This window comes from Maylandia zebra, linkage group LG19 (genome assembly GCF_041146795.1).
Source record: "Maylandia zebra isolate NMK-2024a linkage group LG19, Mzebra_GT3a, whole genome shotgun sequence".
NCBI lineage: Eukaryota > Metazoa > Chordata > Actinopteri > Cichliformes > Cichlidae > Maylandia > Maylandia zebra.
The window spans coordinates 31,040,208-31,062,842 of record NC_135185.1 but is presented as its reverse complement, the minus strand read 5'-3'; the positions used below and the strand labels follow the sequence as shown (position 1 = coordinate 31,062,842).

At 42.0% G+C, this 22,635-nt stretch overlaps 1 protein-coding gene across 1 annotated transcript; it reads right to left on the bottom strand.

Annotated features, from left to right (window-relative positions):
- Positions 1 to 552: 552 nt before the first annotated feature.
- Positions 553 to 3,462, bottom strand: cyp1c1 (cytochrome P450, family 1, subfamily C, polypeptide 1). Its single transcript, XM_074560028.2, has one exon. It carries the CDS (start codon positions 3,247 to 3,249, stop codon positions 1,669 to 1,671), a length of 1,581 nt encoding a protein of 526 aa, XP_074416129.2. The 5' UTR covers positions 3,250 to 3,462; the 3' UTR covers positions 553 to 1,668.
- Positions 3,463 to 22,635: the final 19,173 nt, after the last annotated feature.

Genomic DNA, 22,635 nt, shown 5'->3' with positions numbered 1-22,635 from the left:
CTTTTCACTTTCCTACAACTTTCTGAGACCATTTTAAACATGACTTGGTTTTGGCTATTTACAGCAAAGCTGTTAATTACAACCATGCAGGGAAAAGGCCTCTGGGATACCATCATGAAAGCTAGAGGTTTCAAACTCCAAACACTGAACCAGCACAATTTATTATGCTCTATAAAATATATAGACAATGTTATTGTTGGCATAATAGACCTTTATGCAAAGCTCTCTGAGATAATGTCACTCTTAGGCTTGTGGTTGCATCAAAATAGTCTGAAACAGAATGCAAACAGCTGTAAATCTGCTTATGTGGGTGCTTGTGCAACAAGGAGATTCCAAAAAAAAGCATCAGTTTGGGTTTTATTGATATCCAACCACAATTCAAATATTCCATATTGCTCTATTTATGGAAAAAAAACAAAGCGTCATGCTGCTGATATCATTAACAGGGGCTAAAAATCCTTTGAAACTGAGATATACACCTTCATTAGTGAGCAGTGTTAAGATAAGTTATTTAGCATAACTTTCAAGACTAAATAAAAATACAGATTGAGCTTTGAAAATTCACTTTTATTCATTTCAGATACAGCTTATTTTTGCATTACATAGAGCCTCTGCAGGTCTTGAATGAAACATTATCACAAAAACAACACCTTAACAGCCTACTCGTGTTTATTTCATTTTTATCTTTGCCCCGATGCAGATAGAGAAACACATCCCTTGGGCATCGCAACATCGATTCCTGAATACAGTGGCTTTAAGAGAGTGCAGTGACATCCATGTAGCTTTGTAAAAGTTACTGTAAACAAACATGTCTATGCAAATTTGCTGCACATGTGTTTCATTGTACTGGGGAGACATGCATTTGGCATGGGTAGTGCTGGAGTGCTTGTACAGTAAAAAGTTAAATCTGGGTCCATGAAGTTTGTGAAGTTCATTCTCCACTGCAGCATCACTTCTTCATCCTTTGAAAAAGGGATGTTCGCTTCTTGATGAAAGACTCCGGCTCGGCTGCCCAGCTTCATAAACATGCCATTTTTGTCTCCTTTGATCAACACACTCTGTTTATTTTGTTCTTTCTGTGAGTACAGTAGATAGTCAAACAGCTTAAATTTAAATTCCTGAAAAAACAAAATTATATATACATATATATATATATAAACATTTTTATGTGACTTTGTGTGGCAATGGTTAAATACATCTATTTTACATATTACAAGTTACAACAATAAGTCAGCTAGTGACTTGATGACATTCACAAGCATTCAATACAGTTATAATAGTTTAAACTGACTTTGAAAGGTTTAGCTAATTTTTCCACTCACATGCTTAATAGGCATAAGACAAACGCACGGCCCAGAAATATGTACAAAAATGATCAAGTATAGTGTGAAACAAACATCTATTACCTTTACACTGTATCACAAGAGTCCACAAGCATGCTTTTTGACCTTTTGCAGCTAACGATACATCTTTAAAATCATGTCCTCAGCCCTGCACTGACAATAATTCAAATACAGAACATGTTACAATATGAATTAAATATCACTGTTAAATATGATAATCATACAACCATACTATTTAGTGCAGGTATATGGATAGCCTACTCTCATCTAAATGTCACAGGTGGGAAAGTATTTGCTGGAGTCTCAGTATTTGGGGGCAAGCTGTTCATGCTGGGGAAACTAAGCCAAGCAGCTTTCCTCTCAGCTTGGTGCTGACACGGAATGGAAGGGGCTTCAGTGCGAGCCCATAAGAGCAGTCGAGAGTGACGGGCTCAGAGGGGTTGCTCTCAAAACTGCACTGGTGTAGCAGGACTGCTGTAAATATAAATACCTCTACCTTTGCGATCTGGTTACCGATGCAGCGTCTTTTTCCTGTTGAAAAAATCATCACGCTGTTGGCTTTGTCTTTGTCGAGGGCCCCGCTTTCGTCGAGGAAGCGTGAGGGGTCGAACATGTGATGGTCCTTCCACTTCAGAGGGTCGTGGTTGACGGACCACTGATTGACGAACACCACCGTGTCTTTGGGGATGTGGAGCCCTTCGATGGTGACGTCTGAGGTTGTGGAGTGTGGGATGGTGAGGGGGACGAAGCTGATGAAGCGCATGGTCTCATAGATGAAGGCGTCCAGGTACGCCAGGCTGCTTCTGTCTTCAATCGATGGGAGTCTGTCTCGGCCGACTACTTTGTCTATGAGCTCCTGCAGTTTGGCTTGTATGTCTGGGTATTTGACCAGGAGGAGGACAATCCACTGCATGAAAGTTGAAACTGTGTCTTGACCTGCTCCAATCAGATCTGTGACTGTTGCCTCAACAAACTCTTTGGTCAGCCTGCTGTCTTCTCCGTGCTCAATCACACTGATGATGGCATCGCTCATGTCCCTCGTCACCTGAGGATTGAAGGACTCTCTGTGTTGCATCACTTTGTCTTTCACAAAACCAAAAAACTCTTCATTGATGTTCTTGAAGTTTTCATAGACACTACGGACTGGGTTAGGGAAGGACTGAAGCCAGGGCATGACATCTACCAAGCTACCAGCACCCACTGTCTCCCCAAACTTGTCCATTCTTTTTAGCAAGGTCCTGAACTCTAGGTCATCGTGTCCATACCTCCTCCCAAAGCAGAGAGCACACATGATGTTAGCAGAAGCTACTGTAAATTCATGAACAAGATCAGAATACCGTCCATCAGTGCTCTGACGCAATAATGCCTGCACCAGCTCCATGGCCTCGGCTGTAACGTGCTGCTCAAAGGCTTTTTTGGTCTGACTGTTTGCAGAGGAAAATGCTCTGAGGCTGGACTGTGCAACTTTCTTGTGTGCTTTCCACTGTTTGCTGTAATTAGTAAATGTCAAACTCCTGCCTCCCGAGATCATCTGGAAAGAGAGAAAGTTCGGTCTGCCTGCAAACTCGGTGCTGTGCTGTATCAGAGCCTGGCGGATTGCTCTCTCTCCATTCAAAACCACAACATCACTGCAGCCCAGCCGGATCTGGTACACGTTGCCATATTTTTTGGCCAGCCTGGCGAAGGTGATGTGAGGCATCTGGCCCAGCTGCATTGCATTGCCGACCACGGGCCAGGCGAAAGGTCCCGGCAGTCTTCTCTTCAGCCTGAGGTTCCTGACCCAGAGGCAGGCTTCCACACAGAAGAGGAAAACAAAGGTGGCAACCAGAGCAGGATGGACCTGTCCGCTCCATTCTCTGATGATGCTGCTGCTGCTCTTCACACCAAACTCAGGGTCCAGTGCCATTGTGACAAGCTTCCTGCACACTTGCTTCTCAAAAATGATTTAAAAAATAGTTTCAAAGTTAGTAGAGCTGCTGACTATGTGGGGAAAATATAAATCACTTATATATCCATAGCATCTAAAAAAAATAATATTTTAGATGTTACTGAAATGACAGTGAGGTCATTTTGATAATGAACAAAGTTTTTTTTCTCCCTCAGAGTCTTTTCATCAAGATCAGGCTTAAGTGCCTGATTTTTTGCTTCACTCCAGTGTCTTATATGTTTTGCAGTTGGTGGGCAGGGCTCGGGATAACTTTCATACTCCTCCCATTGTGGTAGCCCCGCAGACCCCGCTATATTTTCTCTCCGCTTGCCGGTCGCTGTTGGAGGCGCGCACTTGAGAGAGTCGAGGGACACCGTGAGCGAGCAGCGTGAACGACCGCCTACGGAGGAGAGGGGAAAAAAAGACGTAGCAACTGGTGACCGATTAACTAGGACAGTTTGTTTAACTGTCCTAGTTAGTGGGAGAACTTGCATAGTTTGCACATTTTGAAGTGCGTCTTTTGTGTGTGTGCGCTTTTTTCTTTCTTTCTTTCTTTTCTTCTTTTTTTTTTTACATTATTTCTTTTTTTAAGGCTCAGCGGGGAAAATTTGGCTTTTAAAAAGGTGTTTGCATTCGGTTTACGAATTATGCAAAAATATATTCGGGGGAAAATGATTTTCATACTTTCACGTGTATCTATTTTCATGCTTGAGAATTTGCGAGAAACAAGCGCAGCTTTTTGGGAAAGTTGCAGCTGCTGAGTTCAACCTGATGTAATCTCTGTGCACTAACTTGTATTTAATGTAAGGCTCAGCCTAACTGTAAGAACCAATGTTGTGACTTTAATAGTTTATTCTTTTTTCCGGGAAGTCCTTTGAGTTTTTTGTATAACAAAGAAACGTTGTGCACCACTCTGAAGCGCATCTTTCACAGCTTCTTTTTTTTCAAGTCTTTATACAGCTTTATTGCAGAAATGTGTGCCTGTTTTTTTTACAGTGACTCTTAACATTATAAAAACTTGCATTAAAATACTCATCATATATGTCATTTGCATTGTGTTAATTAGTGAGAAAGAAAGAAATATCACACAGGATATTAGATAAAACATTACAAGGTTTCTTATTTCTTCCATTATTCGTCTTAGCACCGCAAAGAGGTAGATTAGTTAGACTGAATCTTTACACAACAATCTTGCACAATAATTCAGCGTGGACAAAGCCATGAAATATTCATACTTGGGTTTCCTACAACAGCTTGTTTTCTCCAACACACAAACTGCGCTTCTGCATGAGACAGCGGGTTACATCATAGCACAGGAAACTTCAGGTGCCCCCCCCCCAGTGATTGCAAAAGCAAATGCGAGGCTACTTCATTGTCGCAGTCCACCTTTATTCTCTTCTCTCCCTTTTAAGTAGGAAAGAGAAGCTCCGCACTTTCCCGTGGGTTTTCTCTTTAGATCGAGTTGCATTATTGGACAATCATATTCCCGTTAATTATTTTATTATAGCATCATGTGGTTATTTCCCAAAGCAAAACATTTTCCTCAAGCTGAGTGGAAGATTAAAAAAAAGTGTTTCTTGTTTTCCCACCAGCTGTTAAGTTTATTTTTGCAGGAGGTAATGACCCTCATTAAAGGTACTAAAACATTTCCAAAGTAAGTCACTAAGTGAGAGGGACAGAAACTTTGCTACCCCACAGGCGCACTCTGTCTTTATCAACAGGACAGGAGCAGAGGAGTGTGGGTGGTAGAGAATGACAGCAGATGCTGAAAATATTTTTTAAGAGGGAAAAGATAATATGTTACTCTACAGATAGATCATACAAGAAACATTTCTTATTGGTCAAATTTATTATTATTATTAAAAACATTTTTTAAAAAGTTCATTTCACCACAAAGTTTATCTCACAGATTATGTGACAGCACCTACAAAGTAAACCAGTCACTGCTCTGACCCATACACATTATTTTTATTGTCACCCATTTCCATACTAACCATATCTCCACAGACTGTAGTGCATAACACTCTGATTACATAAACACATAAAAACAGAAGTTCTTATGTGCACAGCATATTTAAATTATGAGTGCAAACACAAAGGTAACAATAAAAGTCAGTGAAGTGTTTCATGCGTCGTTCTTTCATGATAATGGACCTTTGAGAGCCTTTTGCAGATGTCGAGCGTTTTTGGAGCTCTGCCTGAGAGCTGTTTGTCTTGAGAAATGTGGTGTGGCTGAGCACCAAATCCTCTAGAATGATTTCTTGGTTAACCAGAGACATTGCAATGTCTTCAAAATACTGCCTGCATTGGGGGATGACTGTTTCTTCTCTGTTCCTATAAGGGCGGAATCCCCCCTCACCTCCACCAACACCACTGACACCCCTACCTCCTCCTCCTCCTCCACCTCCCTGAGCCTGGTCCTCATATGTGGCCACTCGCATCCCCATAATGCTAATTAGAGCCAGGTTTGTGGCTGACGAAGGGGAGGGGGTGCTTGGGTGGCAGGATGGTGGAGGGGGGGTCTAGTTTGCGTGCATGTGTACGGGAGGTGCAGATGACTGGGTCTGCGGGAGAGGGGGGTCATGTGTGCATTTTGCGTGTGGTTGCCGTGTTTGCTTGTGATTGCTCCTTGTAACCTGGCTGTGAAAGGTTGGCCCTGACCCTGTGTTGACTCTGGCTGAGGGGGTGGATTAGTCGGAGGGAGGTTTGGGGTGGAGGCAGGGATGGGGTCTATGTGCCGCTGCATGTCATGTGCTGGCGGGTGGGTGCTTTCTGTGTGGAGACAGGACCAATGGTAGGCCAGGCTGCCTCGTCTCTGGAGCTAATCATTGTTTACTAGTCTCATTTCCACTTCTCAGTGAGCTACTGTCACGCACAGCACCGACAGGGAGGAAGGAAGAGGGAAGGGGGTAGGGGGCTTGGTGAGGTGGTGAGGCAGGGAGGAGAGGAAAGTCAGCAGTCCAACAGGCAGTTGGGGAGCTGGTGGAACTTAGGAAAAGGGAAGGGGAGAGTGAATACAGCACTTGAGAGAACAAAAGTGAGCCAAGACTAAAAAAAAAAAGTGGTTAGAAGCAACCAAGACAAATCAGCAAACAAACCAACAAAAACATCTTCTGGGCTAGCTCCATCTCCGGGAGCCGCGAGGTAACCACCGGACGTTGCTAGTTGGGATGGTGAAGTTTGAAATGACAGTGTTTTCTGCTGCCAGACCACAATATGAGGAAAGAGACACTGGGAAAAATTGTCACTGTCTGACCCAATTGCTGTCTTAGTGAAAAGACCTGACGAATGACAAGCACCCCTTTTTTGTCCATACCAGACAAACAGAGATAGCCTGTTTCAGACTCATTTTCTCTTCTGGAAAGACTGTTTGGATCAGATGAAGGTGCTGTTTGTTCAGAGTGTCTAGGGAGCAGGAGACAATTACCTGTGGTATTCTCGCATGGGTAAAAAATATCATTATTTGAACTCTGTTCCAGACAGCTGACGGGGTAAAGACTGTTTAATGGCTTATTGTGTTGTCACATATCTCCACTGGGTAGTGTGTATTTATTGATTCTCAGTGCTACCCAATTCTTGTTCATGTATACCAGTCAGGCATAATATTATGACCACCTGCCTAACATTATGTTGGTCCCTCTTTTGCTGCCAGTCCTGACTCACTGAGGCATGGACTCCACTAGACCCCTGAAGGTGTGCTGTGGTATCTGGCACCAAGATGTTTGCAAAAGATCCTTTAAATCCTGTAATGTGCAAGGTGGAGCCACTGTGGATTGGATTTGTTTTTACACCACATCCCACAGATGCTCAATTGTATTGAGATCTGGGGATTTGGTGGTCAAATCAACACCTCAAACTTGTTGTGCCCTTCAAACCTTTCCTGAACCCGTTTTGTTTTGTGGCGGGGTGCATTATCCCGCCGAAAGAGGCCACAGCCATCAGGAAATATCATTTCCATCAAAGAGTGTTCATGGTCTGCAATAATGCTTAGCAACAAAGCATCACACTGCCACCACTGGCTGGCCTTCTTCCTATAGTACATCCTGGTGCCAGGTGTTCCACAGGTAAGCGATGCACGTCCATCCGGACATCCACATGATGTGAAAGAAAAGGAGAATCATCCGACCAGGTCACCTGCTTCCATTACCCCATGGTTCAGTTCTGATGGTCACATGCACATTGTTGGCACCTTTGGCAGTGGACAGGGCATGGGCACCCTGACTAGTCTTTGCCTATGCAGCCCCATAAGAAAATAAATTGCGATGCAATGTGTATTCTAAAAATGTTCTGTTGGGACCAGCATCAACTTTTCCATTAACTTTTTCTGAGCTACAGTAGCTGGTCAGTTTGATTAGACCAGCCTTCACTCCCTATGTGTCTCTGGTTCACAACAATCCCTTCCTTGGATCCTTTTGATAGATGCTCGTCTAGCCATCTCAGTTTGGTCCTTGCCAAACTCGCTCAGATCCTCACACTTACCCATTTCTTCTGCTTCTAACACTTCCTGCTTCTTTGAGAACAAAATGTTCACTTGCTCCCTAATCTATCCCACCCACCACACTGATTTGCACTTTCACTTCATGTATATTGTACATTACTAATTTATGTTTCTTATGTAAAAAATAATTGTCTTTTTTACTTTTCACATTTCTGAAACAATGAATGAAACAAAGGTGTTGTCACCAGAAGCCCCGCCCCCTGGGAAGGGATGCTGGAGGGATGCTATTTTTTCCCTCTGGAAAATTTCTGTGGTCTGGAGTTCTGCACTTTACATGTGTAGATGTTTTTTGTTTGTATTTTTATATAGGATGGTTGTCCAGCTGGTTATGTAAGGCAAATGTAAGGCTTCAGTTAGCTAACATTAACTGTCTGCAAATGATAAGACAACAAAATCAGCAGTAATGAAGTATAGTGTGAGCTAAGTTTGATTTAATGTTTTATTTTTCTGTGTACATTAGCAAGGTAACAAAGTTGTATCACTGTCTGTAGTAAGCGGAGTAGTAAGATTTAGTTCACATGTTTTTTTGTTGCAAATCTTTACTGTTGGTTTGGCTGCTCTGTTAGAAGTGTGTGACCAGTTACATTACCAGCACAAAGCCATAGCCACTGTAAAAGTGCATACTAACACATTGATGTAGCTACTATAATATGCCATGTACACACTGAGCTGCAGTGATTAAGAAAGTCATCGTGGTTTGGTGCATGGATTTAACCTTCCTTTTATTTTGTGGGCTTGTAAAAGACACATAACAAAAACATTTGGAAAGCTGTTATACTAAAATTTTGACCTGTTCAAATGGCAGGCAGTTCACAGGGGCTGTGGCTATGTGCTGGAAACGTTACTTCTCTCACAAGAGAAAGTCACTCACTTCTTACAAAAATGTGATAGTAACTATGCTGTAAGTCAGTTTCACAAATACAAATATGTAACATATGCATGTGTTTAATTGAAAATTTAGTTAACCATTATTTTAAGAGAAATCTGTGTAAATATAAGTACCATTAAAAGGTCAAAGGTTTGATGAGTGCTTTCCTTTGACTGATCTGCGTAGGATCTTCGTATTTGGTGAGTATACCTCAGACGTCTTCACACTTTTCTTTAAAGTCATTTGCATTTACATTAAAACATTTTGATGAGCTGCCTGAATAAAAGAATTTTGGTCAAAAACTGAATTTTATGCAAACGCTTAATCTATTAATTCATAACTATCTGTAGTTCTAGTATCTGTATTAGTTCCCTTTGCTGATGCTTTTTTTTTTAATGTAATACCATCTATACACGTGCATAAGTGTGCACGTGAGCCTGAAAGTCACATCCAAGTATGCCAGTGTATTTAATTCTAATGAAGAATTCAGCTCTAAACTACACCAATAAGCATTTTCGACTCCACCCCCCCCCCCCCCCCCCCAATATAATACAAGAAAAAGGAAAATAATGCGTCAAAGGAAAGTTCAAGAAAGTTTTCTAGCGTGTTGCCAAAAGTCCCAGAGTTGATCTATTATTAATAAAATAACTTATTAGGATAACGGGCATGTTGTAATTCACCTTACTTCTAATTTTTTTGTTCTATAAATCTCCTCTCTTAACTGTGAGCAGGCTGCGTGATAGATTTTCTCCTAATGTGGCACCCACCGACAGGAGCCATGTATTATGTACAGTATAAGGATTTTTGTTTCTAATCCTGTTGAGTTTTTGCGTGCTAGGAGAGCGGAGCGGGGATGAGCTTGCGTGCCATGCCGACCTGGCATGCGCGGAGCTAGTTCACTGAACTACGGCTTCCCCGGGGAGCGGGGAGAGGAGGGGAGGGTGATGCGAGGCTGCGCTGGGAGATTAAAATGAGACGAGGGAGAAAGCACCGGTAGAAATGGCTTCCAGATGACCCCGACTCGGCGTAGATAGCCAGCAGACAGTTTGTTATGCAAGTCTTAAAGAAAGGGGCATGCCACTGTCCAGAAATAATTTTTTTCGAATAGTATAGACTACAGAAAGATTAAATGGAACAAGAAAATTGGAATGTGGCAAGGTAGGGATATTAGTCCAATTTGGCCTATACAGCTTAAAATAATTGCCAGTCGGAAGCTGTGGTACTGTCTTTTGCACCTTTGTCTCAGTCATCAGTTTAGCTTTGTACAGTGAAAATTAAGGGAGACATAATTGTTAAGCTCAAGAAAACTTTTGCAAAATCTTGCTCAACTACAATTTAATTTTATACTAAGATCCCATCCCTTAGGCCAGCGGTCCCCAACCTTTTTTGCGCCACGGACCGGTTTTGTGTCCGACAATATTTTCACGGACCGGCCTTTTACGGTGTCGCGGATTAATATAACAAAACAAAACCAGTACCAAAAAAGAAGATTTATTGATAACACACAGGAAAAGACCAACGGGAACCGAGTTAATGATAAAAACGATAAAAAACCCCGAAAAATAATTTTCACACCCGAGCCTCAACTGTCTCGGCCCGGTACCAAACGACTCACGGCAAGGGTGTTTAGGACGCTGCCTTAGGCTATGTGCTGACTTTATAGTTATGGTATTTATCACAGGATTTAAATTTAAATCTAAAATGAAGGATTTCCATGTATTTTAAAAAATGACTTTAATCATAAGATAAGATAACCGGGTTTTATCTGTCATCCAGGAAACATTAAAATTAATCTCAACATGAATAAAAGATGAAGAAAATGGGCGGCATTACTATTAATACAAAAATCTGACATTTTATTCACTGGGACTGTACCAGTGAAACACCCCCTCCCCTTCTCCCCTTTATATTTTATATATTTTTAATATAAAATCTAAGATTTTATATACACTTAAGATTATTTATCATGTTTTAAGTGCTGGGATAATACCCAAAGCATTAGTATAACACATAACAGAACTGCCTTTACCACAGCTTCAGTGAAATACTGCTCACTGAATGACAATCATTACTTGCCAGAATTTTATTTTTTTCACATTTTTGTTCTTTTTACTGACTCTGCAGCACATGGAAGGCTTTAAAATATCATCTTTGGGGTCCTTCCAAAGACAGTCTGAGCAGAAATCCACCTTGAAAAATAAATTACTTGCACATGGAGAAATTCCTTGAAACGCTTGAAAACTACAAGACAACACCTGCTGATTGTTTTCTAAAGATGGCTCAGGGATGTGAGGAGAATCCTGCTGAAGTTAATTTGGCAGAGTAAATATTTATTTTAAAAAAAAGAATCAGAAGTATGTTTTCCTTTTTTATTTCGTAATTAGGCAGAAAACAAAAGAAGATGTTCTTAACAAAGACGGACAGATTTTGGCATTCCTCGGACGTATATAGAACTTACCAGAGGTTTGGACAAATTGGCTGATGGGTTAAAAGTAGCAGGAGACAGACTGAGAGCTCAAGCTTCAGCTCGTGTAGGTGTGATTATGTTTTCCCAGGTTGAAAATCCAAGCCAACATATTTGGAAGCTACTGGGTTTATTTTTCCAGATCTTTTACAGTCTCCTAAAGACAAAGAACTCCAATTGATTTTCCAGAGTTTTGGTTAGCTTCACTCTCCTTTCACATTGTTCTAGCTGACATTCCTCATTCAGAATTGTTTGAACTTCAGTAATGATCATGCAACTTTTACCAACTGGATTATTACAGCATTTTACTAACAAAACCCAGTGTATATTGTATCTATGTTATACTGTATATTCTCTGTACAAAGTACTTATTGTTGTTTGTCTAGAGAGGTTCTTATGAAAATTATTGGCATGTTCTCTTCTTTCACCGTTAGATGCCAAAACATTTCACCATGACAGCATTTTGTCTTTTGAAATAATCTCTGCTCTGTTTTGCAGTTTAATAAAAAAAGTAACTTTTTTCTCTTAGGATATGAAACAGAATGTTCCTGGGTTTTTTCTCTATTCTTTTTACTGGCTCACATATTTATGAGCTGCTTTGTCTCTGGCTCTCTTTGAGACAGCCTGTCCCAGGCTGGGATCACTGCAGGTGGGGAGGTTGAACTGGTCAGATTGCGGCTGAAGCAGCCAATGGCTCATCCACAGGCTCACTGAACATTATGTGCAGTATGGATCTTACCAGTGAGTTGCTCTTCTCATTGTGTAATTGGGCGGATAATGTTCCGTGATTCCCTCTTTTTTGCACCTCATATGTTCCGCCTGAGTAGCTCGGTTCATTTTAGTATCCTGAAAATGGAGCCGGGTCAGCAAGCGGTCAGGTTACCCCCTTCAGTGCTCCAGTTCTGCTGATGAGCCGGTCGGTATTACTGCAGCAGTGGGACAGATTCCTCTGAGGTTATTATTCATCAACTGTTTTAGACCCAGAAGAGCCCGGCTGTAGTGACGCTGGTGCACATGCAACTTACTCTCTGTCAAATTTTGCTTATACTCCAATTGTTTAGCATTAGGAGATTGAGAATGTAACTATGAAACTAATCTTTGCAATGAAATCAGATATATATTAGAAGCAAATCAAGTCTTTTTATTGTGATGAAGTGGGAACAAACGCAGCTCTGGTAGAACAAAATAGGTTTGTGTGGATGGGCTTTTGTGCTTTATGTACCACATGCCCACTTGCATGCCATTGCTTTGTGTTTCTGGAGCTGTAAACTGTGACGCAATTACCATGGAGAAACTTTACTATGACTTTACTTGACTTAATTTTAATTATGTTCCACTTTGGTCACTTACCTGTGAAAACCTCTCTCTCTTCACTGTTGGGGTGCATGGTGTATTAACGTTTTGTATGAAGCCTTAAAAAGCTTCTTTTTTGGGTATTTTTTCATATTTTTGAATACTGGTTGGGATGGGTTTAGTAAGGAAAGTCGTTTTGACTTTTAATGCGTACCTTTAAATTATTAGCAACTCAATGATAAGAGGTCAGGGACAATAGTTTGGGATTTTTTTTGCCCACTTACTGAAAAGAATAGGGAAAATAGGGAACTTGTGTGGCTGAATTGTTTATAATGGTGTTGATGAGCACAGACAGAGTGATTACAGCTCTTAGTGCAAACTGATCAAAAGCAAAACTGTGATAATTGGAGATGATAAAACTCCAGCTGGCTCTTACCCTGTGGTGTCCCTCAGAAAGGAGAGTCGTCATATTGGGTGACAGATGGCTCATGGCTGCGTTTCATTTCTAGGGGCTTAGCTCTAGTCTGTGTCAGAGAATGTCTTTATGCTTCAGAGAAAATAATAGTGCGGTTACCAGATGAATGAATGACATTTATCAGCAGTTTAAACCCTCTGTTCTGACAACATCCTCTAATTTACACGTAGCAATTTAATCCCAGATATTTAATGTGTTCTGACTTTTCTGTGTGATGTCGTTAATGTTGTTACTTCTCTCTCTTGACTTCTCTGCCTTTTCTCTACTTGAGAAAAATAACCCAGAATTAAAGCTGACATCGCAGCTTCAGTCTCAATGACCCAGCACAGACATTTTTATACCTCTTAGTCTGATAATATTTTGGAATTCATGCAAATTTGAGATACTCGAAGAGTGAGCCAGCAGCTCCATTTACTTACTAAATGCAGTGCTGCTAACAGGTGGATCCTGTAGCATAGTTTCATGTAAATCACCTCACAGCTTCTCGGATTTAGCTCATTCTGGCACGTTCGGCAGTCCCAGCTGCAATCGTCCTCTCTGTCAAGACTGCAGCACGCTGGAACTGCTGACCTGCTCAGCTGTTTGACTGAAACAAGCTGCACAGACATGCATGTTCACTGTTTTTGCAATCTGTTTGCATAAGGAACATTTACCAGATTCACCTATGTGTTTGTGTAGCAAGATCTGCTGTCATGATCAAGCACATTTTGAATTTTATAATTCCGTTCTGCGCATATATATATATATATATATATATATATATATATATATATATATATATATATATATATATATATATATATATATATATATATATATGCACTGCTTTTATCTTGGTGGTATTTAGGATTGAGACAACATCAAATGGATTTTGTCTATATAGGGCATGATCTTTTCAGTGCTGCAGTCATTTGTGGGGGAATGTAAACACATAGCTGTCAGCAGGGTAATGACCATTAGCAGTGATATCGTTCAGAGAGTGTTTAAATAGTGTCCATCGTTGGGTTTGATAGAGTAATGCTGATTTTTGCACCAGATGAATAGAAGCACTGTTGGTTTATTCTCATATTTGGTCTACAGGTAAAAAAAATAAAAGCCAATTTATCATTTTACTCTTTTTTTATTGGAGTAGTCAAGCTTAGAGTGTTTTTTAGCCTTTTAAAACTTGTTGTGAGAAGCTTTTGCAGCCATGCACAGCGACACTGACCTCGTGTTTTATGTTGGATGATATGTCTTTTCCTCCCATTCGACATGCTTTGTCAATTCATTATTATGTAGAGCTCAGTGAGAAACAATGCTTGAGTCAGATGTGAGGATATCACATGTCACATTATTCTTGAGCAATGCAGTTCCTTTAGCTCTTGGCTACACGCAAGATACGTTTTCTTTCTTTAAGTAGCACTCCTCACATGACTTTATGAATGGTGTAATTTGAGACACGAGCTCTACCAGGCTTCCCATGGTGGCTGACTTAGACACAAACAGTGGCACGTTTCTCAATCACGCAGTTTCTGCAGGGGGGAAAAAAGCTAAGGTTGCCTCACAAACTAATGAGCTCAAGAGAGAACAGTGTCAAAGTAGTCCCTTATGGACGATATATTCCATATGCTTACTCGGAGGCCAAGAGGCACCCTATACCTCACATCTGGCACAGACCACCAATAGCTGACATATTCTTCCTCTGACCATCGAACCTCTAAGACAGAGGCTGCTCCTTTCTTTTTTTCCCTTAATGTTTCTAATCTTGTTCTGCACTATCTATAATCTGGGACACGGATGTGATTATTTTATTACCAAAGCCATTAGCTTGATCATTTAATATAAATACATGGAAATTGTGGATTTCTTGTTCCTGCCAAATATGAGTATCACGGTCTTTGACTACCTGCAATTCTGTGTAGGGCAGGCTGTATTTAACAGCGTTTTAAACTTGAACCTTTATCTGACAACATAGAAAGACAGCTTTTAGTATTTTTTTGTGTTTGGGCAAACCTGAATATTAGAATCAGAGCTGCTAAAATTCTTCCTTTCCGCAGTAACTTTTGGTAAAATCAATGGGAAGAGATGCTGCCATATTTCTCAATATGTCTTTCATGGAAGGTTAACTGAGGACATGTGTGTGTGGCTGACTGCAGACAGCCTTTCCACTGTGGGGTGTAGTGAGGCTACCAGAGTTGTTTTGTAAGACTTTTCTAAAAGGTGAGCAACATATCCTCCCTCTCACTTTTATACACTCTGAGGACAAGGAGGGGATTGCTTCGCTCCTCTCATTCTCCTTCTCTGCTCCTTCGCTTTATTACTTCCGTCAGCCCTAATTTGGGTTGATGGGGTGGCTGTTGCATGACAAGACACATGTCTGGGCCCCTGCGTGAGAAGGCTGGCTGGCTCTTGCTGAGCTTGTTTTCTTTGCGTGACCATGTCCCTCCCTCTGTCACTCCTGGAACCTCCCAGCAAGGCCCCCCCTGACCCTGTTCATGCCCTCGTTAGCTGGCATGTGGCTGGTTTATTTGCTTTGGCCAGCTGCCCGTGTGAAAGGCAAATTTTGACTATGCTCCGGGAGGGGCTATCTTTAGAGCGGAGCAATGGTAGAGGTGTTTGGTGGAGGTGGTGTGTGTATGTGTGTGCAGATAATGCAGGTGGGGTGTCAGGATGAGCAGCAGGAAGAACTCAGCGCTTTGTTTGTGCATAGCAATGTGCAGTTGGTATATTTTAATGTGTGACCTGCGTGCCTGGTCAAAGAGAAATTTGCCCCACTGTAACTGCTTTTGAAGAATGACATGCAAAGACAGGTCACCCAGAGTTTACCGTCCCAGTTGCAGTCCACAGAGGGTGCTGGAGAAAAAAGGAGCATGAGGATCAGGGCAGTGTATGCAAAGTTCACTTGTTCCCACTGATGTAATGTATCGAAATGCTCACGCTAACATGCATGTTTCTGCATATACTCTCTCCTGCCAAACTTCCCCTGTAGTTTTCTAACTGGGTGTACAGATTTACATATTGAGCCAGAGAGACAGAAGGATGCAATGAAACCCTTTCAAAGGGTTTCCAAAGCACCGTGTGATCATACAGCTGGGAGTAAAACTTGTGTGAACACTAAAAACAACTTTAACTTTGAGGTCACTTCATCACACTGCAAACACCTGCAAAAGTGGGTCATTTTGGGTATGCTGCTATGAGCAGAACAGCAGCTTTACTTTGAACATCAGCCAGATACAAAACTTTTGTTTTAGAAAGTCTTGTATCATGCAGTCTTTTTGTTGTTTCCTTCTTCCACTTTCAACACGAGGGTAGTGAAATTAATCAAACAAAGCTGAATAATTTGAAATAGTTGGTGTCCGATCTATTTGGAAGTGAGAGAAAAATGATACTGAACCAAACAGTTTTTTGGCTTCTACTAATCTATCTTATTGTGGATTAATTAAATTAGGTTAATTTTATCTTTAGTCATATAGTGCCAAATTACAACAACAGTTGTGTCAAAACACTTGTAGGGTAAAAACCCCTATAAGAATACAGAGGAAACCCCAACAAAGCAAAGTAAAAGTACATCAAAAATTTGACTTCAACCACTTGTTACGCTACCAAAACCCACCCAGCCTCCAAATGCAAGCTTCCACACCTCCGAATTTAAGCAGTTAAGCTACAGTAGCCAAAGAATGACTAGTGTGTACCTTTGTGACCTTTGAATTTTGCACTATCTATAGATAAAGATAAGATTCTCGCTGCCTGAATGCATTTCCACTGGTTGTGTTGATTGTACCATTTGTCTATTATAATTTGACAGAGGTTACAGGTTAAAGCACATGTACCCCTATGCAGCTGACATCACTTCCTCCTAATCCTGTAATTCAGTGAAGTGATAGAGTGAACAGCAGCAAGATGACGGACCGTAAATCAGAATACAATGTCAGAAAAGCAGGATAGTACAACCCCACAGAGTCACAAGTATGTTCCAGATTAACCTCTGCCGCCCCGTCACTCAATACCTCTGCTGGGATGGAATCACTTGAAGCCGTCTAGGTCTGCACGCTGGAAGTTATGCTTTGGCTGTAAACACAATACAATAGGAAGGAGACATCACAGCTCCCTATAACTTGCAGAGAGTTGTGAAATTTTCATTTGAAGATTTTTAAACATGTTATTAGTAATTACTGCATCAAATATATTTAATAGACAAAATCAAAGTGGTGTGGGAAGAAAATTTATTTGCTCCAAATGAACGTTCATCAAGCCTACATTTTGTGGTTTGTCCAATACCATTTTGTGCAAGAGCTGGACCACATACTGGGGCAATACACAAATTACTTTGAAGACCCACATCCTTATGTTCTGAGACTCATAAATGACAAACAAGACACATTAAGAATGCGCCATGGAGAAAATGAAGAAAAAAAAGCTTCCACTGCTGTTCCAGGAAACAAACTTTTCTGGTGGTCCTTCACATTAAACTGCCACTAACCCAAATGCAAACACACAGATACAAACAACATTTGATTAGGACTGGCACAAAAGTGGATGCTTTCCGAATTTGTCTCCTCATGTAATCTTAGCTCATTTATTTACACAGAAGAATATATACTTACTCTTGGATGTCTTGTGGGTAAGATGATTAGGAGCTCCCTACGGAATTAGACACAGGAAGTAGAATTTATAATGCTAAAGCAAGAATGTGGCTAAGCTAAAATCAGATCCACATTTACCAAGATACATATGTACATATTGATAGCAAAAGTATTTACTGCATGCTGTGTAATACTAGAGGGCAGTACATAGGAAGTACATGCAAATCTGTGAACTTTGAAAGAAGGTAGAATTTCCAGCTTTAAGCATGATTTAGAGTTCTTTGGGAAAGCTGTCTTAAGTTATGATGTAATCTTTAACTCTATGCCGTAACTTTCCACTTAACCTGATGTGTACTAAGGTTGGGCAATTTGTAAACATTTTCCAACCAACAATCATCAGTACAATAACCGATGATGGCGATATATTTGCACATGTGCAGACTTTTTGATGGGCGGAGCAATGTAATCATGCACGGATTGATTTGCGCGTTTACAACACAGAAGTCCGAACATGGATGAACTAGTTGCCAAAAAAATATAAAGTCGCCAATTTGGGATTTCTTTGGCTTTAAACCGGATGAAAAAGGTAAACCTAAGGATGTAACCAAAGCAGTGTGCCGCTTGTGCAGATGTAGAAGTGCGAGCAAAAGACTCAAACATGACTAACTTGCATGAGCATCCAAATGTCTTTTCCTGAACATAAGCTACTGGCTTTCTTTCTTTCTTTCTGTCATGAGTTTGAGTAAATGAATCACTGCATTTGGGCACACACTGAGGAGGTGCATTTGTTCACAGATGAAAGAGGGTGTTGTTAAAACTGCTAAGACTGCTTCTATTCGCTGCATCATTATTAACAAACTTACTCATAGGCTGAGCCTGTTGTCTATTCGCCCAACCCTAATGTGTACTACATGTCAGGTCAACACAGCCTGGAACAGTTGCGTTGAGTCCACTTGGAGGATGTGTCCACACTTGGTGCATTGCATTGTACAGGGAGTGCAGAATTATCAGGCAAATGAGTATTTTGTCCACATCATCCTCTTCATGCATGTTGTCTTACTCCAAGCTGTATAGGCTCGAAAGCCTACTATCAATTAAGCATATTAGGTGATGTGCATCTCTGTAATGAGAAGGGGTGTGGTCTAATGACATCAACACCCTATATCAGGTGTGCATAATTATTAGGCAACGTCCTTTCCTTTGGCAAAATGGGTCAAAAGAAGGACTTGACAGGCTCAGAAAAGTCAAAAATAGTGAGATATCTTGCAGAGGGATGCAGCAGTCTCAAAATTGCAAAGCTTCTGAAGCGTGATCGTCGAACAATCGAGCGTTTCATTCAAAATAGTCAACAGGGTCGCAAGAAGCGTGTGGAAAAACCAAGGCGCCAAATAACTGCCCATGAACTGAGAAAAGTCAAGCGTGCAGCTGCCAAGATGCCACTTGCCACCAGTTTGGCCATATTTCAGAGCTGCAACATCACTGGAGTGCCCAAAAGCACAAGGTGTGCAATACTCAGAGACATGGCCAAGGTAAGAAAGGCTGAAAGACGACCACCACTGAACAAGACACACAAGCTGAAACGTCAAGACTGGGCCAAGAAATATCTCAAGACTGGTTTTTCTAAGGTTTTATGGACTGATGAAATGAGAGTGAGTCTTGATGGGCCAGATGGATGGGCCCGTGGCTGGATTGGTAAAGGGCAGAGAGCTCCAGTCCCACTCAGACGCCAGCAAGGTGGAGGTGGAGTACTGGTTTGGGCTGGTATCATCAAAGATGAGCTTGTGGGGCCTTTTCGGGTTGAGGATGGAGTCAAGCTCAACTCCCAGTCCTACTGCCAGTTTCTGGAAGACACCTTCTTCAAGCAGTGGTACAGGAAGAAGTCTGCATCCTTCAAGAAAACATGATTTCCATGCAGGACAATGCTCCATCACACGCGTCCAAGTACTCCACAGCGTGGCTGCAAGAAAGGGTATAAAAGAAGAAAAACTAATGACATGGCCTCCTTGTTCACCTGATCTGAACCCCATTGAGAACCTGTGGTCCATCATCAAATGTGAGATTTACAAGGAGGGAAAACAGTACACCTCTCTGAACAGTGTCTGGGAGGCTGTGGTTGCTGCTGCACGCAATGTTGATGGTGAACAGATCAAAACACTGACAGAATCCATGGATGGCAGGCTTTTGAGTGTCCTTGCAAAGAAAGGTGGCTATATTGGTCGCTGATTTGTTTTTGTTTTGTTTTTGAATGTCAGAAATGTATATTTGTTGTGTATTTTGGGTTATAACAGGATCCGTAGTGGGCATGCCCCGATGCATTATGGGAAATGATGCTTTTCGGCTGTTGCTCGGGCTAGCTCCATGTTAAGTTGCTCCGTTATAATAAATACTACAAGTTACGTTGTGGTCCGAGTATCATTGTTATACTAGTAACCCGGAGTGAAGATATAACAAAAGTGGCGACGAGGACGTCTGGACCGACGCTGCAGTCCGCTTTGGAGTTTTACATTTTTTTTTTCCTGCTGATGCCTCGCGCTAACCTGGTGTTAGACAGCGCCGGAGGTAGGACGACGCTACCGGTGTGCGAAGGTGGATGCCGTTTTTTTTTTTCTCAGCGAAACGGGGAGGAATGTACAGCGGACAGGACGACGAAGGCAGACTCCGTAAGTGACGTTAACCAAAACATAAACGGATAAAAGAGACGTTACGAAAAGGAACAGTTGTGAGGGGAAGAGTGCCATTCAACCAGGAGCCGAGTAATGGCTGGAGTTACTGGCCCTATCGGTCCCTTCGACGAAAGCACGGAGCAATGGAGCTCATATACGGAGCGTTTTGGATATTTCGTTGCGGCTAACGACATACAGGATGCTAAACTGGTGCCCATTTTTTTGAGTGTGATAGGCCCAAAGACTTTTACTCTGCTAAGGAGCCTGCTACAGCCAGCAAAGCCAGGCAGTAAAAGTTTCACAGAGATCGTGGACACACTGACCAAACACTTCTCGCCCAAGCCCCTCGTGATCGCTGAACGGTTCAAGTTTCACAAGCGAAACCAAGAAGAGGGTGAGTCTGTCACAATGTTCGTTGCATCGTTACGCAAATTAGCTGAACACTGAGTTTAAAGATGTTTTAAATGACACATTAAGAGACAGACTCGTGTGTGGTTTAAGAAATGAAGCTGCACAGAAGAAATTGCTCACGGAAAGTGATTTGACTCTTGAGAAGGCAATTAATATCAGTGTGACCATGGAAATGGCATCAAAAGAAGCCCATGCGCTACATGCTACAGACAGAGTACACAAACTAGACAATGGTAAAGCAAATGCACAGGGACCATGCTTCCGCTGTGGCAAGTTAGGACACCTTGCTAGTGATTGCTGGTGCAAAGAAATGGATTGCAACAACTGTGGAAAAAAAGGTCATGTAGCACGGGCATGCAGGAACAAAAGGTGCAAGGATAAGGGCTCAAAGCCTGGGAATAAAAGAGGCACTGCAAGATTCAAAAAAGAAAGACATGTTCACACAGTTAAGCTTCATGAGGATAGAGCAAATGACTCCTCAGATGAAGAAGTGTTGTCTGCAATAAATACTGTGCGAATACTGAAGGTGGACGAAACCTCAGACGGCTTTTGGGTCACGCCCAAACTGGAGGGACATGTTGTAAAAATGCAGATTGACACTGGGTCAAAAGCATCACTAGTGTCATATAATGTCTATAGGACATGTCTGAAGCACCTTCCACTCAAACCCTCCGACACAGTATTTAAAGGATATACTGGACATCGAGTGCCTATGAAAGGAATGGCAGAGGTGACTGTTCAATACAATGGCCAAACTGCTAAGCTGCCTGTGTATGTTACGCAGAAGAACTGCCCTGCTATAATGGGACGTGTGTGGCTCAAAACAATCAGACTCAACTGGCAAGAGGTGAGAAAGCTGTCGCATGGTTCCTCTCAGCTACAGGCCATACTGGGAAAACACCAGGAGGTTTTTCGTGAGGAACTGGGCAGCATGAAAAAAATTACAGTGAAGCTGCATCTCAAGCCTGACTCCAAGCCAGTCTTTATGAAGGCTAGACCTGTGCCGTACGCCATTCGGCCCAAGGTGGAGTCTAATTTAGACGCATTGGTCAAGAATGGTGTTCTGGAGCCGGTTACGACCAGCGAGTGGGCCACGCCCATCGTTCCAGTTCCCAAAAAGGACGGCGGAATCCGGATCTGCGGAGACTTCAAGGTATCCGTGAATCCTGTATTAACAGCAGAGCAGTATCCCCTTCCACTGATTGATGACTTATTTGCTGGTCTGAGTGGAGGACAAAAGTTCAGCAAAATAGATCTCAACCAAGCTTACCTGCAAATGCACGTTGAAGAGCAGTCACGTGACATGTTGACTATTAACACACATAAGGGACTTTTCAGATTTTGCAGGTTGCCTTTTGGCATCACATCAGCTCCAGCATTGTTTCAACGAGCGATTGATCAAATCCTGAGCGGATTACCTGGTGTGCAATGCTATCTGGATGATATCCTGTGTACAGGAGCAGATGATGAAGAGCATCTGCGCAACTTGGATACGACCCTTCAGAGGCTGAAGGAATACGGATTGAGAGTCCGTAAGGAGAAATGTGACTTTTTCCAGTCATCTGTGGAATATCTAGGGCACGTGATTGATGCAAATGGACTTCACACTGCACCTTCGAAGATCACAGCAATCGTGGATGCACCCCCACCACGAAATGTCAGTCAGTTAAAGTCTTTCTTAGGGCTGTTGAACTACTACGGACGGTTCATACCCAACTTGGCATCACTCCTGAAACCACTGCACAACCTGCTATGCAAGGAAGAAGCATGGGAGTGGACAGCAAGCTGCCAAGACGCCTTTCAAAAGGCAAAGGATTCACTGACTGCATCTGAGGTGCTAACCCACTTCAATCCCAAGTTCCCAATTCAGCTTGCTTGTGATGCTTCTCCCTATGGGGTGGGGGCAGTGATTTCCCACATTCTCCCAAATGGCGAAGAAAGGCCAATTGCATTCGCATCAAGGACATTAAACACAGCAGAGTCCAACTATGCTCAGCTGGAACGAGAGGCGCTGAGCATTGTATTCGGTGTTCGGAAATTCCACCAGTGCCTGTACGGTAGGAAGTTTACACTGTTTACTGACCATAGGCCTCTCACAACCATCCTGGGACCCTATACAGGGATTCCATCT